Raw genomic sequence first — 19,001 nt, forward strand, 5'->3', positions numbered from 1 at the left:
CCATAATTGCTTTCGAAAGCCTGGCTCGCTCAAAAAAAGGAAAAAAAAAAAAAAAAAAAAAAAGAAAAGAAAAGAAAAAAGAAAAGAAGTATCTATGAAGATTTACTCGCGGTTCTGGTCGATCTGGAAGTATGTTTCTCTATTTTCTGTCTACTCTCAACGTGCTGGTTTTAATCTCCAAAACAGTCATTGGGAAAGAAAACCGGGGGAGGAGAAGCACTGCTATAAAGAGTTTAAGTTTAAGTGAAGCACATTAAATATTTTCCCAACGTCACCAAATAAACAGCAATCCTCCAGCTCCCAATAAACTATTTAAAGCATGTCGTATCATCCCTTCTGTTCTTGCCAATGTACTTTCCTTTAATTTACAAGCCGATCAGAGCAGGGGCCTGTCTTGTGTGTGTCTGCAAATGTCTGGCACCCCCCAGTCAGTTGCAGCTCACAAACGCTGAAATCTGCAGCTAACGTTGTTATCAGAGGTGCTCACTTCGATTTTTGCCTCGCCACTGCCTGTGGAGGTGGCTGCTGTAAATGATCCGAGCGGCTGTGGAAGGGTTCCACCTCTGTGCGGCAGGGCTGACAGAGGGAAGGAATGAAGAATCAGGAGATAAATTAAGTCTAGAAGATGAATTAAACGGAGGTCTCCAGCTGTACATGTCAGCCCAAAGGAAAATAGGAAAAACCTCCTCAGGAGAGACGTTTTGCGTTCCCTAGAAAATAAACGTCTGCTCATAAAGGATGAAAGTTATTATGGTCAGAGGATGTGCTGTACCAAACAAACCTCCATTAGGCTAGGAAGGATAAAACAAGCTAGACAGCCTTTTTACAAAACAAAAACCGTCATGTCTTTGATTCCCAAGATATCAACCATGTCTGTTTCTGTATTGCTGTCAAGTAAACCTGAGTTATGGATGCTCTCAAAGAAGCCATCAAGGAGAAAACTCAGCTAGTGAAAATGAAGAATGCTATCCGTAGACAATTTGCTCAAAAGCTTTTCTTTTCAGACTCTTAAACGCTTGCCCTGCACTACGGCCTGACATACGAGTTCTCCCCAAATGATTTCTATTCTCCTCAAATGATTTCTGAGAGGAGCAAGGACACTAAAAGCGGCCATCAGACCCCATAATAGCACAGTTCTTTCTATTGAGGTGTTGTTTTTTTTTTTGCTCCTTCTGCACTGCAGCGTCCATCTATTTCACCGCAAGAGACCTAATGTCTGGAATGCAACCTCCTGAGGTTACCAGTGCCTAAAGGTTGGTGTTGCACAGCGTGAACCCTGCTGCTGAAACCATTTCCTACCATGCCGATGTATCACCTGAGTGAACAGACAGCAGCTTGATTTAGTGAGGTATCCACGCATTGCTCTTTAATGGAGGTGTCCTGTGAAGCTCTGCAACAAGCAAAACCATCTGTCTGCCCTAGGAAGCCTGGCTGGAGGGGAGCCCCGCACCAGCATGCGGAAGGCAAACCCACGGAGAGCTTCCCCCTTCCTGCATGCAAGGAGCAGGGCATCCATCACCACGACCGCCTGGCCGGACAGCACATCTGGCAATGCTGCATCTGCATTATCACCAGCGTGGAAGGAGCACAGAGTGGTACCTCCAAATGTGGCCATAGCACGGCGGTGTTGGGCTTTCCTTCAAGGGTTAACCCGCCCTCCTTAGCTGCCTAAGAGAGCTATAAAAAAGAAGGACGGGAACAAAAAGGAGGCAGCAGTCCCATGAAGGCTGTGGGTTTGCAGGCAGACACACAACAAGACACAGAAGAAAGAAAGCTAGATTTTAGGCAGTTGATGATGAATTATGTATTCTATTTCTTTGTGTAACTTTATGCCATGAGCAGCTTGGTACCACTGCTCCAGCAGAATAAACTCTTCTTCTTCCTTCCCTCCATCCATCTGATTCAGTGCGTGGTCTGACCAGCCCAGGGGCCCACACTCTGCCGGGCTGCCCCTGGAGAGAACAAGCTGCTCCCAGGTGCCCACCTTCAAGCAGGTGCTCCAGGGCTCCAAAAAGCTGAGATGGGCAATTCCCACAAGGCTGTGCTGGGGAGGCAGGTGCCCTCCCAGCAGACAGAAACCCCTTTGCCCGGTGCCTCTTCAGCAAAAAGGAAAAGAAAACAAGCAGATAATGGCAGGGAATATCTCGATGTATAATGCTGCCTTCAGGCAGATGATGCCCTTCAGACCCGAGAGCTGTGCTAATCGATGGCTGCGTCTGATGCAGCTTTTGTCTTTCCTATCTTGAGTAGAAGCAAATGTGGCCGCAATTAACCGTAGTCAGGGGACAAAAGCAACAGCAGCGCTCCAAGCATCACAACAGCCTCAAAAGCACTTTCCTCAAACTGAGCCCAGCCCTGAGGAGCAGAGAAATGGGCAGAATTATCCTCATTTCACATCATCATGTGAAAAAACCAAGGGAAGGGAACGCGCCAATGTTACAAGCCTGAGAACGAATGTGAGCTCTTGTCCCACCATCTGTGAGGAGACGATAGAGGTGAAGGAGAGGGAATACAGGGGGGTGGTAAAAGTTCACAGAGACCTTCTATTTTTCTGGAGAGATGCTTCACATTCCAGCAGCAAAACTGAAGGAAGCGGCCATGAGGAGTAGATCAGAGAGGGGAAATAGGAAGATGGATGAAGTGCAAGGCTGGAGGAGCAAACAAGGCAATTACAGAGAGAGAGGAAGGGGCTGTGTGCGGAGACCAATGAGGAGCTGGAGCTCAGCGGAAGAAGCAGCAGCCAAAAGGCTCTTGGAGACACTGCTGGGGTGAGGGAGGAGGAAAAAAATCAGAATCTTTCGTGTAACCATAAGCTGCAAAGCTCCCTCTGGGGAAGGTCCCATGGAGCACGGTGCCCCTGGTCCAGGCACAGGGACAACAGCAGGGAAAGAGCCTGTGTTCCCAGCACAGCCATCTCCTGGGCACGTTCCAGCAGGCTCGGTGTATTGCGTTGTTCCTTCTCCCTTCAGTTTCCCTTCTGTTGGCCCTTCACTAACAGCAACGTGGAGAAAATTAAGCATAAAGCTGTATAAGCAACATAACAGGCATGCAATTGCATGTCTATTTTCTTTGAAAAAACGATGCTTTATTTCCTGTACAATGGAAAGTACAGTTTGATGTTACAACTGCTGGGTTTTGACTGAATGCAGAAATTTTACTTAAGCAATGACATTTCCCCCCGTATTTAGTATTCCCATATGTCACTGATTATATATTTAAGTTGCAGAAATGAATTAAATTTCATGGCTTCCTCAAGTTAGATTCTCTTGGACAGGACTATCCTTAACTGTTAACTACAAGACTCGAAATCACTTTAAATCAAAACAGCAGAGCTTTGGGTATCATTTCAGGAGAAAATTGATGATCGCAAACCAAGTGTTTAACATGTCATCAGCCAGAAGGGTGGGTAAAGCTCTGCAAGCCTGCAGGATAGAGAACGTAGCACAGAGAAAAGGGGTTAATTGAACACCACGGGCTCAGAAATGGAAAAAAGACAGCGCGCTGTTTGGAGCTCTGTTGCCTGAGGTCTTATTCCTTCTGCTTCAGAAGTTATCATATATCCCCCATCTCGGTGCTCATTTCACTTACTTGGGTAACGTATCTTCTCCCACTGGCTGCAGAGCATTAGTGCCAATCACGCTGCAGATATTCCGTGAGCAGCCAGCTCTGCGCTCGTAGCTTTATTCCCACTTTCTGGAGGAAAAAAAATAAATAAATAGATCAATCCGGCTTTTCTTCACTCCTTCTGTTTCCCATCATCATCTGGAATTGCTAACGATTCCATCCCCACGGCCATCCCACAGCAGCTCCTCACCCTGTTCTGGAGGATCGGCGCCGAAGGACGCAGCAGGCAAGATGCAGCCTCAGTGAGAGCCCTGAAAATTCATGTCATACTTTGCCAAAGGCTCAATCGGTTGAGCATGTGCTAAAGCTCAGTTTGTTTTGTCTTATTTGGAGCTTTGGAAGATATTTCCTATCCTGACTCACTGACCAAGCTCCAGCCACACACCTGCGACTTCTGGAGCGCATCCCCGCAGCGAGAGGCCGGCTAGCACGTCGTCACTGCGGCAGGTCAGACCCTACTGAAAGCACTTCGGGCCACAGCTCTCGCACCAGTTCCCTTTTACATGCAGCTCATGTAAGCTAACATCTGGTGAGAGCACAGTTATGGCCTGAGCTAGATGGAGCTCAGCGCAACAGATGGCGGTTGGGGCTGCAGAACCAGGGCAGCTCATCCCAAACTGAGCATTCCTTCTCCTCTGCGTATTCACCCTCTGACCACGTATTTCTCCAAAGCACGTCACGGAGGTTTCGCAGTCCCCTGCCTTCAGGTTGCTCTCTTTGTCACACACAGCCCTGCAGCTCACTGCCAGGTCCCAGCTCCACGGTGATTTCATTCCACGTCAACGCACGAGGTGGGATCCTGATGAGGTCAGCAGTGCTGTGCCTCCTGCAAAGCGGGAAGCTGCCTCTCCAATGCATGGGGCGGCTCTGCCAGCGTGCACTGAGCGGTGCCGGTAGGCAGCAAGCTAGCAAGCTGCGTCTGCTCCTGCTTCTGAGCGAAGGGCGGAAAAGCCACCAAAGCCCGCAGCAGCAGCACGGAGAGACGTCGCCACCTGGTGGTTCCTCCCGCACGCCGCGGCCTCAGCACAAGCCGGATCAGCGGCCGGGGAGCGCGGGGCACCAGGAAACTGCGGGAAGGAACGTGCTGCGGGTACCTGCTTAACGGAAGGAGCGAACACACAGCCACCGGAATCCCGGGGAACCCATCAGCTTCGGGGAAAAAATAAAATAAAATAAAATTAAAATTAAATAAAATAAAAATTAAAAAAACCTGCCTCTTCTGGAGATGGAGAAGAGTGTCTCCTACCAGAGCCAAAAGCTCAGTGCTCGTGGGGCTCCTGGCACTTACCCTTTGGTGTCACACGGCTCTGCCCTGCTGAGAACACGGGGAATGGAGAAGGATGGAAAAGGATGCAGGAATGTCTCAGCCTGCCCTCCCTGCAACCACAGAGAATTTGGGGGGACTCTATCATGCTTTCCTGCAGGCGTCCTGTTTTGCTCTTAGTGAGCCCATCACAGACGTCAGCGGTGACTTTTTTTCTGTTTCAAGACTGTCCTGGATGTCGGACCAGGGAAGACCCAACAGTTTCAAGACGAGATTACCTGCTAGCAAGAGCTAACGCCTCCTTCGGAACTCCTTCGGCACCCACTTCTGAAGCTGTCAGATCCCCTTGCGCGTCATGCTCTCCACCAGCTCTAGCCACAGCAATACAGAAATGAGAATAAACCTTCATTACAGGGCGCTCCGTTCGTTCCTTAGCCAGGGAATGCTAAACGGATGGAAGCGGGGACGGGCGTTCCCGTGGCACCCCACTGCCGAACCCCGCACCCCACCGCTCCCCACGCGTGTTTTCCCGGCAACGCTGCCCCCGCCCCTCCCGCGGGCCGGCTCCAACCGCACGTGGCGCGGCGGCTGCCCGCCCCCCGGCCCACGTGTGCCGCCGCTCCGCTCCGCTCCGCTCCTCGCCGCGCCGCGCCGGCTCCCCCGCTGCAGTCCCGGTGCGGTGCGGGCGCTGCGGTGCCGGCATGGCGGCGGCGGGCCCGGGGCGCGGCGGCGGCGGCTGGGGCTGGAGCCGGAGCCGGGGCGCGGTGCTGCTGCTCTTCTTCTCGCTGTCCCCGCGGCCGCCAGCCGGGGCCGCCTGGCTGCTGGGGCTGCGGCCCGAGGACACGGCGCCGGGCCGGGTGTCCCTGGAGGGCGGCGCGGTGCAGGCGGCCGAGGGCAGCCGCTTCCTGCTGCGCCTCTACTTCCAGCCGCAGCCCGAGGGCAACGGCAGCCGCGGGCCGGCGGGCGAGAGGGAGCCGCGCTTGGTCTTCATCGAGGAGGCGGCGGCGGCGGGAGGGGGGAAAGCGGCGCGGGGCCCGGCAGAGCGGTGCCGGGAGCGCAGCGCCTGGGCCTCGGACGTGGAGGTGGTGGGGCCGCTGCGCTCGGGCGGCGCGGCGGGGTCGGCGCTGGCCGAGGTGCGGGTGCGAGAGCCGCGCAAGGGCGAAGCGGCGGCGGCGCCGGGCGGGCGGCTCTTCTCGCTGTGCGCGTGGGACGGGCGGGCGTGGGCGCATCACGGCGCGGCGGGCGGCTTCCTGCTGCGGGTGCGGCCGGCCTCCCCCGGGCTGGGCGCCTGGCTGCTGCCGCTGCCCGAGGCGGGCTGGCTGCGGGCGCTGGGCGCGCTGCTGCTGCTGGGGCTGTCGGCGCTGTTCAGCGGGCTGCGCCTCTCGCTGCTCTCGCTGGACCCGCTGGAGCTCCGCGTCCTGCGCAACAGCGGCTCGGCCGCCGAGCGGGAGCAGGCGCGGCGGGTGCAGGCGGTGCGCGGCGGCGGAGGCACCTACCTGCTGTGCACGCTGCTGCTGGGCCAGGCGGGGGCCAACGCGGCGCTGGCCGGCTGGCTGTGCGCGTCGCTGCCCGGCGGAGGGCCGGCGGCTGGCGGAGGGCCGCGTGGAGCGCCGTGGCTGCCGGTGCTGCTGTGCGCGGCCGCCGTCTTCCTGGGCGGCGAGGTGCTGCCCTACTCGGTGTGCTCGCGGCACGGGCTGGCCATCGCGTCGCGCACGCTGTGCCTCACCCGGCTGCTGATGCTGGCCGCTTTCCCGCTGTGCTACCCGCTCAGCCGGCTGCTGGACTGGGCGCTCCGGCAGGAGCTCAGCGTCTTCTCCACGCGGGAGCGGCTGCTGGAGACGCTGCGCGCCGCTGGGCCCCACGGCGACCTGGTGCGGGAGGAGTTGGCCATGGTGCAGGGAGCGCTGGAGCTGCGCACCAAAGTAGTGGAGGACGTGCTGACGCCGCTGGCCGACTGCTTCATGCTGCGTGCCGACGCTGTGCTGGATTTCGCCACCGTCTCCGAGATCCTTCGCTCCGGCTACACGCGCATCCCTGTCTACGAGGGTGACAGGCGTGACAACATCGTCGACCTGCTCTTTGTCAAAGACCTGGCCTTTGTTGACCCCGATGACTGCACCCCGCTGCAGACCGTCACCCGCTTCTACCGCCGCCCGCTCCACTGCGTCTTCAATGACACGCGCCTCGACACGCTGCTTGAGGAGTTCAAGAAGGGTGAGGCTGCAGGGCTGCCATCCCTGGGCTCCCCCTGTATCCCCTCCGGTCCCCGCTCAGCCCACCCAGTGTCACCCTCCAACAGGACCCGGCAGGTACCACGGGTACTGGGGGGAGTCAGGCCCTGCATGTGCTTGGAGTCCACTAGTAAGTCAGCCCTGGGGGGCTGCGTGGCCATGCCTATGGTTCTACCGAGGTCATGAGTGCCTTTGGCACTGGTGGCTGCTGTGCTCTGGATGAGGCATCCCGCAGGATCTCAAGGTGGTGCAGAGTGGCCTGCCCACCCCTCTGTTCATCACTCTGTTCTGCACAGGTGAACATAGAGCAGATGACATCTCGTTACTCAGTTCTCGTGTTTTCAGCTCAGCAGGGAGAAGCAGCAGATAGAGAGTGGTTCTGAGCATGTGGTTTAAAGAAAAACAGCCTAAACCCCTAGAAAGAGCTCTGCTTTCTATACAGCTGTGGCAGTATTCATAAAGAGCTGCCAGCAGCCCCAGTGAAGCTGTGCTGTATTTCATTAACTCTTCCTTGTGAATACACACAGCATGTGGCTTTTCCCCCCGCTGGGAACCGTGAGCGTTTTGCTGTGTTGCTCAGTACGTCACACCACGCTGAGCAAACCTTTAAGAAATGGCTGCAGCAGTGCCAGCCTGCGTTATGTAACACAGCTCCCAGCTGCCTGCAGCTGCTCTGCCACAAGCAGAGCTGATCATGTGAGAAGGGCCAATCTGCTCCATGCCATGCAGAGAAAGCCTCTGAGTCATCCCCTGCTGGTTCTCAGAGCTGGGGGGCAGCGCCAGACCGGTTTTCTGCATACCAGGAGGGCATATGGGGACATGCAGGTCATCTCTGCATCCCCACCACCTCCAGGGGACACAGGATGAGGAGCTCTGCACAGCACCAAGCACCGTATGCCTTGCAATTCTTTCTACACTTTGGTTTCCTGCATATATGTTACAAAGTTCACTTGAGATCTCCCCACCTCTGCCTTGTCCAGAGTCAGCTGTTCCCTGGGATGTCAGATGACTTCGGCACAGTCTTCCCCATCAACCTTCCTGCACTTTATCTGATTTACTTTGTTGCATTCAGCTACTTCTCTTTCCAGATTTGTTCGACAGCCTGGTACCCTATGGATCAATAGACCCATAGGAATGGACCTGTGCTTGCTTAGCTTCCTGCCCTTTCCTTGAAGGTGCTTTCTGTGTGTCACTCCCTCAAGTGACAAGTGCACTCACACACCTTGCCACCAGCTCTCCCCATACTTGTCCCCCATCTCTAGTGAAGGTTCTTTACCTTCTGCTGCTTTACTCCATTAAACTCCTGGCATTTTGCTTCAGGCTCTTCCTCCCCCACATCTGTTTGCCATCACAGTCTTCTGGGGCATTTTGCTGTAGCTCCTTTGTAGAGCTGTCCCTCAATATTCTGTCTGCTCCTCCATCATTTCTCCTTGTGTTTTCTAACCACATGGCTGAGAACTCCTGCTTTTGGTCTTACAACCTAACCCAGCTCAATGTGTAGTAGTTCCAGCTCTTCCCTCCACCATGTTCTTATCCCCTGGTGTTGCTGGTCTCTTCTAACGCATCTTTCCCCTATTTCTAGCCCTTCATTCACCCCCAGTACCTCGTGTCTGTAGGCGGTCACCCCCAGATTTGAGCCCCACCTAACTCTTCTTCTCTCAGTTTCAAAGGCTCCAGTTCCTGCACTGCCACATATGTTGGCTCCCAGCTGCCTCCAACCCAGTTCACTCGACTACTTAATTTCTAAAATAAAGATTTCCCATTTGTTATTAAGAAACTTCATCACTGTCTCATTTTCTGTGTCCATTTGAATTACAGCAAAGTGTCTTGTTGGATCCAGTCAAGGTTGCTTTCTACTTCCAGGTTTTCTGTGACACCTCTGCTAATTAGCAAGTGGGCTGGTTGGCTCACTGAGCCGCTAATGAGGGCATTAAGCACTTCACACATTAAGCAGGACAGCAACTGCTCCCGCTGATAGGATCTAGTCTCTTTCGAGGAAATGAAAGTCCCAACTAAGGAGAAGCACTTCCATCCCCAACAAACTTCTACAGCAACCTCTCCTTCCCAACTTTCTTTTCCTTCTCCCATGATTAACAGTTACTCTATCCCTGGTTTCTTTTGGCTATTGCCATGCTTATACAAAATACCCACCAGGTTTTCAATCTTCCCTTCCTGGATAGCAATATTTACTTCCAGATCTGTGTTTCAGCAGTGATTAACGTTCTGCCACATTCTCTACATCTATAATGTCAGTTTTCGCATAATGCAAAAGCTGCGCTCAGTTTCCCTGCCTGAACTCCTTGCCATAGTACACAAACATTTGTTCCTACTGAAAATGTCAGTGTATGATTAAACGCAGTGCTTTGCGACTCTCTCTCACACCTCACTCAGCTCTGTCCTTTTTCCCTCCCCTCTGGCTTGCTGTTCTCACACTGCATGATCCCTGTTTACCCAATGCATTCCTTCTCCCTCACTGTGCAGTCCTACCTGTGCAGACCATCAGCTGCAGGTTGCTGCACCGAGTTTAGCAAAGCAAAACGACGCAGAGGGGCAGATGAGGTCCCACTAAAAGAAAACTGCCCTTAGGAGAACAGAGCCAGGAAGAGAGCTGTATGCATACAGGCAGCATGCAATGCTGTGGTCAGTACAACCTGCTCTCCCCATCCCATTGCTCAGGTAGCCACAGCAATGCCTGCAGCCCTGCGGCCACGGGGAGCCCTTCCTCCAGCCGCAACGCCCTGCTCTGTAGGTGGCACTGGGGAAGTCACAGTCTCTCTCTATTAAAAGTCATTTATGGATTTTTGCCAGCACGTTTCCTAGGGGGAGCTCTGTGTGCAGAAGTGGCACCTTTCAGAAGGTCACCTTCCTCTGGCACAGGAGCAGTGGAAATTTGCTCATGCCATCATCATCTCTCCAAAGGCCGGAGGCTGAGGTGCAGCTCCAATTATTCTCTGATGGTTTGGTGCCTTTTAAAAGCTGCTAAAAGTAAATCCTCCAGCAGAGAGCTTCCTGCTGAGCAGGGAACAGTTCTGCCCCAGGCTCTGTCTTTGCTTTTATAAATACTCCACAGCCTCTATTAGATGTCTGCAATCGAAAAAAGCTGAGAAAGGTTCTTATGTGTGCCAGGAGCTGGGATCAGTGCTATTTCAACTGCTGTTCTTGCAGCCCTCCTCCTGAACCCACAGTTATTGGGCATCCTGGTGAGGCAGTGCTCATATTCCAGCTGTGTGAGCCCAGAGCCTACAGGAACCCTGAGCTGCCAGGCTGCAAGTGGGTGAGGTGCTGCTACACAAAACCTGGTGGTGGTGAATCATGCTGCAGCTCCTCCTGCAACTCTCATTTCCCCCCAGAACGCTGCTCTGAGCCTCAATGTGTGAGTGCTGCGCTGCTCCCTGCCCCAGCACTGAGCTGGGACCTTCAGGGCTGGGGGGAGGCACTTCCCTCCTGGCCTCATGGGTAGGAATAAAGTGGCCTACAACAAGGACGTCTCTAAAAAACATTCTGCATTTCCCCTTTGGAAATATTTAGGTTTTGGGTTTATCATTTGTGGGCAGGGAGCAGCATACCCAGCAGGCCAACACACAGCTGATGGAAGATGAGATTGTGTCTGTTCTGATCTCCTTCTTGTCCTTCTCCATCTGTTTTGCCAACCATAATACATCAGCTGCTCCAAAAAGCTCATGCCCCCATCTTTCCCCAAGTTCTCCCTAGGATTAGGAAAAGCACCAGAGCAGAGTACAAGAGACTTTTGTGCTCCAGTAGAAACAGAAGAATGTTGATGGAGTTCCTATCCCCAAGAAAGGCCTGGGCTAGGTAAGGTTGTGTTGTTCTCCCCTTTTCATAGCCCTGACTCCTCACAGATCTGGGTGCCCACACATCACCCTGATGCACAAAAGTAAATTACCTGCTTAGTGCTCATCTCATGGAACAAGAGACAACACTAAGGCATCTTCAGCATTCCTCTGGCAGAGCACCTACATAAAAAAAACAGTAAGGAAGGATCCTGGGCTATATTTACAGCCAGCAGCACTTTCTTTCCTGAAAGCAAAGGCATTTCCATGTGCTCAGACTATGTTCTCCCATCAGGAAGGACACTTTGGAGTGGATCCATTACCGCCAGAAATCAAGGCTCCTAAAATTGGGCACAAAGCTTCAGCTTTCTGTTCAGGTATCAGCTCCTTCTAGAAGCTTTAGCTGTGTAATTCAGCACTGTTAAGGCATGAACTTCTCAGCAAAGCTGTTGACTGAAAAGAGCAGCTTTTGCATAGCTCATAAAGAATTCACTACCGTTGCATTCACACTGAGCAGGCACTCAGTCACCTATGGGCTTCCTGTACAGAGCAGCCCTTTGCACACATGAAGTTAGTTGCTCATTTGCTCTAGCATTTGCCAAACTGGCTTTGATTCTCAAGTGTTTCACTGCTGCATCACTGATACCTCCATGAAGCCACATATGACAGCAGTGGTAGGGCTGTTAGCCCTTTTAATTCATTCCACTGGAACCATCAAGCAGTGGCTACAATAGTGCAGCTTTTGGGATCAGTTTCACAGCTCTTAAAGCTGTTTTAGATCAAGCTTGTTGTTTTGTTTGAGTGATAGATCTCTCTTGACTGCACTCCAACTGAAGCAAATCTCCAGGATGATGCTAGAGAAGAGCTGCCACCCCCTGCACTGTCCCTATATCACCCTGCCTCAGACACAGCTTCCACTTTGCCCAGCTCCAGCCCTTGTACCTGCTCCCATACTCACCAGCCATTCTCTGGGTGAACACAGCAGCTCCCACATATAACTGCACACCCAAGCCACAAGCAAGGCACCTCACTGCCAAATTTTAAGGTCTGCTCCAAGAGTAGCACTTTGAAAATGAGATCATCTCCCTCAGCTGGGAAACCAGACCCAAAGGAAAAGCTGGGTACAGCTGTGGGGGAGTGGGGGCTGAGCCCAGCCCACTGCTGGGCACCTGCTGTGCTGCTCACCTGCGTGTCAGCCTGCAGAGCTGGGGGTTTATAGCATAGCTCTGAGTGTTTATTTTCTGTGAAACTCCTGAGCGGGCTGACAGTGCTCCTGGCTCTGCCCCAGTGTGGTCAGACCCTCCCAGCCTAATGGTGCCGGGTTCTCTCTAAGCAATCAGATTAGCTGCTGTGTGAGCATAGGACTGGAGTCCTGTTTCTCTGTAAATTACAGCATCAGTGGAGGTGCTTGGCCAAAAGAAGAATGGCCTCCATTACTCTCTGACTGCCTTTAAGTAGCACCTAAGCTTTTTGTAAGGGCCTGGTGGTTTTGGGTTGCATGTAAATGTCATTAGCAATGAGCTCGGGGCCAAAAGAAATAACTTCTCCCCTCTCTGCACTCACCCGAGGGCTCGTAGGAGAGCAGATGGCCCCAGCGCTTGGGAGTGGGGTTTGGCAAAGGAGCTGCTTTCAAAAGTTGGACTTTACTGAGATGAAACGTAGCTGTTGCTGCTGTGCTGCAGCCAACTCGGCTTCTTTTTGCTTTTCAAGTCCTGAGCCATTTTGCTTTACTATCCACGGAACACACAATGTGCACAAACTGCTGTGCACAACAGGGGAAATTGCCTGGCCCAAGGAACGCACTGAAAGTTCGGCACCTCCAGGCTATTGATTTGGGTTTTTAAAGTGCATCTCCAGCTTTCTGGGAAGAAAAACACTGCTACTTGCTGTGATGTGATGTTCTCGTTTCTAATTCTGTAGGCGTGGGAGGTGGTGAGCTGCTCTCTGAAATCTTGCAATGAAAGCTTGGTGTGAGGAGGAGGGAATTTATCCTGTGGAAAATGCCCAAACTTTAATGTGAGCAATGTATAAAGCTGATCTCTGTCTGAGAAACATCATTTGCTTGTCCCAGATCCAGGGCAGGGTTATTGGAAGGTCGCCTGTTCCCCATGAGGACAGCTCCAGACTGCCCATCCCTGTCCCACCGTGGGTAACCACTGCTGCTTCAGGAGATCAGCTCCAGGTTTTGGGGGAGCAAAGGGTGTTTTTAGCTTCCCTCGGGATCCGCAGTGCCCGTAGTAGGATTAGAATTTGCATGCTGCAGGCACAGGGTGCTGCAAGGGGAGACTCCAGAGAGATGGAGAACAAGCAGGAAGGAAGCTGTTGGATGTGGTGCTGATGAAAGATGTTTTTAGTTTTCAGCAAAACAAGAGGTTCAGAACCCATTCAGGAGCTGCAGGAAGTCAGCAGAGCAGTGCTGTTGGTGGGTCTGAGCTGGAAACCCAAAGGTTGTAAAGGGTTTGGAGGCTGGGTTCGAGGTGAGCTGCTGAGGAGCAGAGACCAGAACAGACAGCAAGGGAATAGAGAAGCTGAGCAAGTCAAAACAGCTTACAGAGAGCTGGACATGTGAACACAGATAGTGATGCTCAAAGGGTGCCAAAAGCAAGAAGGCTGAGAGTGTGTCAGCACAGCCACCAGCTCAGGGAGGATGACATTGTGATTGGGAACCATAGGCACTGCTGTGCAGGAGTCGCTGTCACTTCAGCTGAAGGAAAGCTCTGGTCCCAGCCTATGTAAGGTAATGCGGTGTCATCGTGGCAGGGTTTGGGGAAGATGCTCTCGTGTAAGCTGATGGCTTGCAAAGTGTTCAGGCTCCATGTCCAGATGGTTCGCTCAGGAGTTCTGCAGGAGACGAGCTGAAAGCTGCAAACAAACGTATGCATTTCTGCATTAAAATCAGCTGCCATTGCGAAAGGCTGGAGGCTTTGTCTGTTTTAGGAGAGGCTTTAGTAGCGTCCAGACAGTGATGGATAGTGGGGGAGCTAATCCTGGCAGTTTGGTAGGAAAGATAATTAACAACAGAATGAGCAAACACTGGGGGATGGGGGACACCAGTAGAGCCCAAAGACACACTCATATTTCTGTGCTGGAGGATGTCTCCTTCCTCCATTGGAGCTTTTTCATGCCAGTGAGGTCATGGATAAGCAGGGCACAGCTGGTGGAGGGACCAGCTGGTTCAGGCATTGGGCAGCTTTGAGGTGTGGTTGTGGTCTTGTCCCTGTCCCACCAGACCCATCTCACTGACTCACAGCGCCGGGATGCCTCTGGCCAGGTGGAGATCTCACTGTCTGCTCTCTCCCTGCAGGGAAGTCTCACCTGGCCATCGTGCAGCGGGTGAACAACGAAGGGGAAGGAGACCCGTTCTACGAGGTGATGGGCATTGTCACCCTTGAGGATGTCATTGAGGAGATCATCAAATCTGAGATCCTGGATGAGACGGATCTGTACAGTTAGTGTCCTGGAGCAGCTACTGCGGTGGCAGGAGCCAGGGTGGGAGCCCACAGACAGGCAGAGGTGTGGGTAGGAAAGGGGCAAAGCAAACTGCCGTCCTTCCCCAGACAAGGATGATGGAGGGATGCTGGTCCAATGTTAAGGAACATTTTGTGCTGGAGGCAGATCGGCCCCAGCCTTGTTCCGAAGGCAGCAGCATGCTTTGCCTCCCAGGTGTTGCCCAGCATGGTTTGTCCACCCCTCTGCTTCCCTGCCGCGATGTGAGCCGGGTGTGCCTCTGTGGTTAACCTCCACCCTCTGCCCGCAGCGGACAACCGGAAAAAGGAACGTGTGCCCCACCGGGGCCGCAAGCCCCAGGACTTCTCCATCTTCAGGCTGTCAGACAGCGAGATGAGGGTGAAGATCTCCCCGCAGCTCCTGCTGGCAACACATCGCTTCATGGCTACAGGTACCCTTAGCCTGGGGGAGAAATGGGATGCAATGGCCTTGAGTTTGGCTCAGCATGCACTGAGGTGTAAGTGCTGTGGGGAGGTGGGCTCCCAGCACCCCATTGTCCCCCAGCCCCACTGAGCACCCCTGTATCGCCTCCCAATAGAGGTGGAGCCCTTCAAGTCCCCATACCTCTCCGAGAAGATCCTGCTGCGGCTCCTCAAGCACCCCAATGTCATCCAGGAGCTGAAGTATGACCGCAAGAACAAGAAGGCAGCAGAGCATTACCTCTACCAGCGCAACCGCCCCGTCGACTACTTTGTGCTCATCCTGCAGGTGTGGGGCAGAGGGGTGCAGGGTGGCACGTGTTGACATGGGTTGACGCAGGGTGGCACAGGGTGGCCTTTCTGAGTGGGTTTCCCTCCTCCTTCCAGGGAAAAGTGGAGGTGGAGGTTGGCAAGGAAGGGCTGCGCTTTGAGAACGGGGCATTCACTTACTATGGAGTCCCTGCCATCATGGCTGTCGTCTCCTCGGGTAAGGGCTCTGTGGGCCCTCCAGCCCTGCCCTCACTTCTGCTCACTGGGGGACAAGGGTGAGATGCACACAGTACCCCTCCTGTGCAGCTCATGCATCCTTGTTGTCATTGCAGATAACGATGTGCGGAAAGTGGGCAGCGTGGCGGGATCGTCCTTCCTGTGTAGGTATTTAGAGGCACCTCTCGTGGCAATGGAGGGACAGTGGGTGTGCTCCCCAATGAGCAGCTCCAGCTCTGCTCCAGAGCTCAGTGGAGAAATGACGTGCTGATGCAAATGCCAACTCTTGGGTATTTAACAACTAATTAATTAACTCTGGTTATACAACTCCCTTATCGAACCCTCCCTTATTGGTGTTGGTGGCCAGGGCAGGTGCGAAGCCTGGAGCAGGGCAAAGCAGGAGGTCAGGCACGTTTCTCCATTGCTATCACTTGGACTTTTGCTCCCAGTGGGATGAAGCATCTCTGACAGTACTCAGCACTATGCTCAGATGTTTATTTGCATTAGGTTTTTGTCCAGGGATGACACAAAGAAGAGTCACTGGGGGAGGAGCAGGGTGTTTGGGGCCCAGCCTGGTGCATAATTACGTCTTCATTTTTCCTCATATGTGCTCCTTCTTACATGTCTCCTCCCTGCCCTCCCACACCTCTCCTTGCAGTGCCTGTCTCAGTGTCCCGTACCTTCGCCTTCAGCAGAGGGGACTCCCTGGCTGGCTCTCCAGGTAATGGCACCCAGCTTTGGGCAGGGGCCCGGGCAGTCCTGCAGGTGCCTCACCTGTCTCGACCCATAAAGAAGGGGGTGGGGAGAAACAAGAGCCTTAAATGGATTGGGCTTTTTTTGCACTTCCCATAAATTTAATTTTCTGCATGTGGTGCTTATGTTTCCTGTCTGCTTGCTGCTGCTGACCGTGGTTAGCCACAGCTCCGAATGCATGCTGTCCTGCTGAGCTTGCTTTCTGGGAACTGAAATCAGGAGGGCATTTTAGCAGCAGAGCAAAGTCAGCGATATGTTGATGTCACCTATGTGAGGAGCAAGCTGCTTTTGTTCTCTAATAAATCACTGACCAGACAAAATCTATCATGCTGTATATTACAAGCCATCAGTTAGTGTGCTGCCCTGCTTGCTTTGTGGGACACCCTGCAGCAGGCACATTTACCTTGACAGCACTGCACCCTGCATGGGGTGGCACAGGGAAAGCAGGAAGAGGGTGCTGGGGGGGCAGGGTGACAAGAGGACAGCAGGAGGTGAGGTGGCCACTGCTGCCCCACAGCTGGGTGAAGGTCTCCTGCCCCAAGTGCTTCTTCCAGGCCTGGATGAGCCAATGGGGCACAGCTGCTGGATGCAACAAGGATACCTGACTAAGCATGATGTCTTCTCCCTTCTTCTCTCCCCTCTCTCTGCCTCCCACCTCTCCCCAGTGAACCGGTCCCCCTCGCGGTGCAGCGGGCTCAACCGCTCCGAGTCCCCAAACCGGGAGCACAGTGACTATGGGGGCAGCACCATGCAGCTCTACTGCAGCAGCAATAACATCTACACACCCGACTACTCCGTGCACATCCTTTGTGATGTCCAATTTGTCAAGGTATGGTTGGGCGGGCTGTGCCACCCCTGCATTCCTTGGAGCACCCTGCTGCCCTCAGAGCCATGTGAATGTCCCACTGTATGCCCAGGTGACCCGGCAGCAGTACCAGAACGCGCTGGTGGCCAGCCGCATGGACAGCTCGCCTCAGTCCCCTGATGTGGAAGCCTTTGACAGGGACTCAACAAAGGCTTCAACAGCTCGGGGCACCCCACAAACACCCAAAGAGGACGCCACCACCCTCCTGATTGAGAAGAACAGCCGGTCTGAGGGTCAGCGCAGCCCCAGTGACTCTGTGTGCCTGCGCATGGAGGCCATCCCCTTCATCCAGGAGGAGCTGGCAGAGCAACAGGATGGTGGTGAGCAGCAGGGTGAGTTGGGCTGGGGGCAGAGCTCAGGGGCAGCTGGGGCTCAGGCTGCCCTGGGGCACTGCAGGCAGGCTGGGCTCTTGCAGACAGGGAGTGCTGCGGCCCTGGCCTGGAGGCAGAGTCCCCAGGAAGGGAGGTCGGGAGCGGCTCCTCTCCCAGCAGTTCCGAGGAGACTTTGGGCAAGAGGCTGCTGAGATCACTGAGTGAGTGACTGAGCAAGGTGCTCTGCACCCTTATGCCCAATGCATGCAGGGCATGCTCCAGCCCAAGCACCCCAGGCCCAGCAGCCACTTGGTTCTGTTGTTGCAGGTGAGCGCAGGCAGCGGCAGTCACCAGAGGGTGAGCAGATGCCAGAAGAGAGTTCCAACCTCGCCCCGCTGATCACCTGAGCAGAAGCGTGGCCAGAGCACGGTGCTGGAGGCCCACGTGGACCCCAGGTAGGAGCCTGCCCTTTGCCCCCGCAAGCAAGCATGAGGTTGGTTTTCACATTGTAAAATCAAGTTTTGTGCTGTTTAAACAGCAAAGCCAAATGATAGAGGGTGCAGAAAGACTCACCCTATGCTTAGCAGCAATAGGCAAGGGCAGCCCTGTGCAGGCATACAAGTAACTGGGCTGCGCGTGTCTTCCAGGTCTGCAGCATGGTGGTCTCCTGCCGCAAGGCCCTTGTCCAGCAGCAGCAGGTCTGCACTCGCTCTGCCCGCCCGCTCGTGCCGCCCCTCCCTGCAGGACTGCAGAGCCCCATCCCCAGGCCAAAGGACACACTGCGGGGACTGAAGCATCGAGTGGCATGGAGCAGCTTGCTGGAGCACGAGGGCCCCGGCCCAGCTGCTCCCTGGTAGTACCTGGTCTCAAGGAAGAGGTGGAGAAAGAAAAGGGGGAGAAGAGTTCCCTGCGGGCAGCACAGGGAGGGGCAGCCCAAGCCATAGCACCCTCAGCATCATTGCGCATCCCCATCCTGCGAGGCCTGGAGCCCCGCCCTGCTGGGCACTGCACACACGTGCTCTCCGCCATAAGGAGACAATGCTATTTGGGGGGTGCCACCCACAGCTCAGGGCCCCAGTACACGTCTGTGCCGTGCCCAGTGCCGTGCCCAGCCGCAGCGCACGCCGACATCGCCGCAGCCCGGCACGGGAGCACAGCTCACCCCCATGACCGGCTGCTCCACGCCGCATTGACCATCGTCTGCGCGAGGCAGGCTTGTGCCAAGCCTCCAGGTCAGCACCGACCGGTCTGTAGTTTTGTAGAGGCTGAACGCGACAGGGATGTCAACATTAAAAGTGATTTCTCCCTGAGTGATGCCCTGTTTGCGTTGATGGGTGCAGGGACAGCTCCTGCTGCCCTGTGTGAGGATGGGCTCCTGGGCAGGGGTTAGACCAGCAACACAGACAAGGGCTGGGGAGGGAGAACAGGAGTTAATAATACACGTGCTGGAGTACAGCTTGAGATAGTGGAAGAAATCTTATGGTCCAGCAGTGCTGATAAAACCTCAGCTGGAATAACGGCATCCCTGCCTGGGTCCTGCCCCACTAAGGAAACAAAGCAATTGACAGGAAGCCAGGGGAAAGCAAGGGTTGGAAAACAACTGCCCACCAGAGGCTGAGGGAAACGAGGTCGCAGAATCTGAACTGGTGGAGGATAAGAAGGGAAAAGAGGAAGCTGGCAAGTACATATAAAGCTCTTGGAAAAGAGAAAAGGAATAATCTGTTCTCTGTTGCCATGGTAAGTGAGATAA

At 54.2% G+C, this 19,001-nt stretch overlaps 1 protein-coding gene and 2 long non-coding RNA genes across 4 annotated transcripts; 1 reads left to right on the plus strand and 2 right to left on the minus strand.

Annotated features, from left to right (window-relative positions):
- Positions 1–3,063: 3,063 nt before the first annotated feature.
- Positions 3,064–5,475, minus strand: LOC128077733 (uncharacterized). 2 transcript variants are annotated; one of them, XR_008205150.1, is made up of 5 exons: positions 4,913–5,475; positions 4,010–4,773; positions 3,815–3,875; positions 3,589–3,693; positions 3,064–3,422 (listed from the first exon to the last, which is right to left on the minus strand). It is a non-coding gene; the product is annotated as an uncharacterized LOC128077733 (long non-coding RNA). The 2 variants fall into 2 exon arrangements; XR_008205149.1 differs by having other exon boundaries at positions 3,815–4,773.
- Positions 5,476–5,589: 114 nt separating this feature from the next.
- CNNM1 (cyclin and CBS domain divalent metal cation transport mediator 1) lies at positions 5,590–18,924 on the plus strand. Its single transcript, XM_052677821.1, has 12 exons — positions 5,590–7,102; positions 14,215–14,358; positions 14,668–14,808; positions 14,956–15,125; positions 15,224–15,323; positions 15,439–15,486; positions 15,981–16,043; positions 16,741–16,904; positions 16,993–17,272; positions 17,356–17,472; positions 17,579–17,706; positions 17,899–18,924. Exons 1-11 carry the CDS (start codon positions 5,590–5,592, stop codon positions 17,656–17,658), a joined length of 2,820 nt encoding a protein of 939 aa, XP_052533781.1. The 3' UTR covers positions 17,659–17,706; positions 17,899–18,924.
- LOC128078039 (uncharacterized) lies at positions 7,024–11,987 on the minus strand. Its single transcript, XR_008205273.1, has 3 exons — positions 11,869–11,987; positions 11,024–11,093; positions 7,024–7,080 (listed from the first exon to the last, which is right to left on the minus strand). It is a non-coding gene; the product is annotated as an uncharacterized LOC128078039 (long non-coding RNA).
- Positions 18,925–19,001: the final 77 nt, after the last annotated feature.

The sequence above is a fragment of the Tympanuchus pallidicinctus genome, unplaced genomic scaffold, assembly GCF_026119805.1.
Source record: "Tympanuchus pallidicinctus isolate F22 unplaced genomic scaffold, pur_lepc_1.0 scaffold16, whole genome shotgun sequence".
Taxonomy (NCBI): domain Eukaryota; kingdom Metazoa; phylum Chordata; class Aves; order Galliformes; family Phasianidae; genus Tympanuchus; species Tympanuchus pallidicinctus.

What these genes read in the sequence shown, in the direction of transcription:
- CNNM1 (XM_052677821.1), top strand. Translation starts at nt 5,590, where the DNA reads ATGGCGGCGGCGGGCCCGGGGCGCGGCGGCGGCGGCTGGGGCTGGAGC. An exon ending in CATGGCTGTCGTCTCCTCGG is followed by an intron (nt 15,324 to 15,438) that starts GTAAGGGCTCTG and finishes TTGTCATTGCAG; the next exon opens with ATAACGATGTGCGGAAAGTG. An exon ending in GTGATGTCCAATTTGTCAAG is followed by an intron (nt 16,905 to 16,992) that starts GTATGGTTGGGC and finishes CTGTATGCCCAG; the next exon opens with GTGACCCGGCAGCAGTACCA.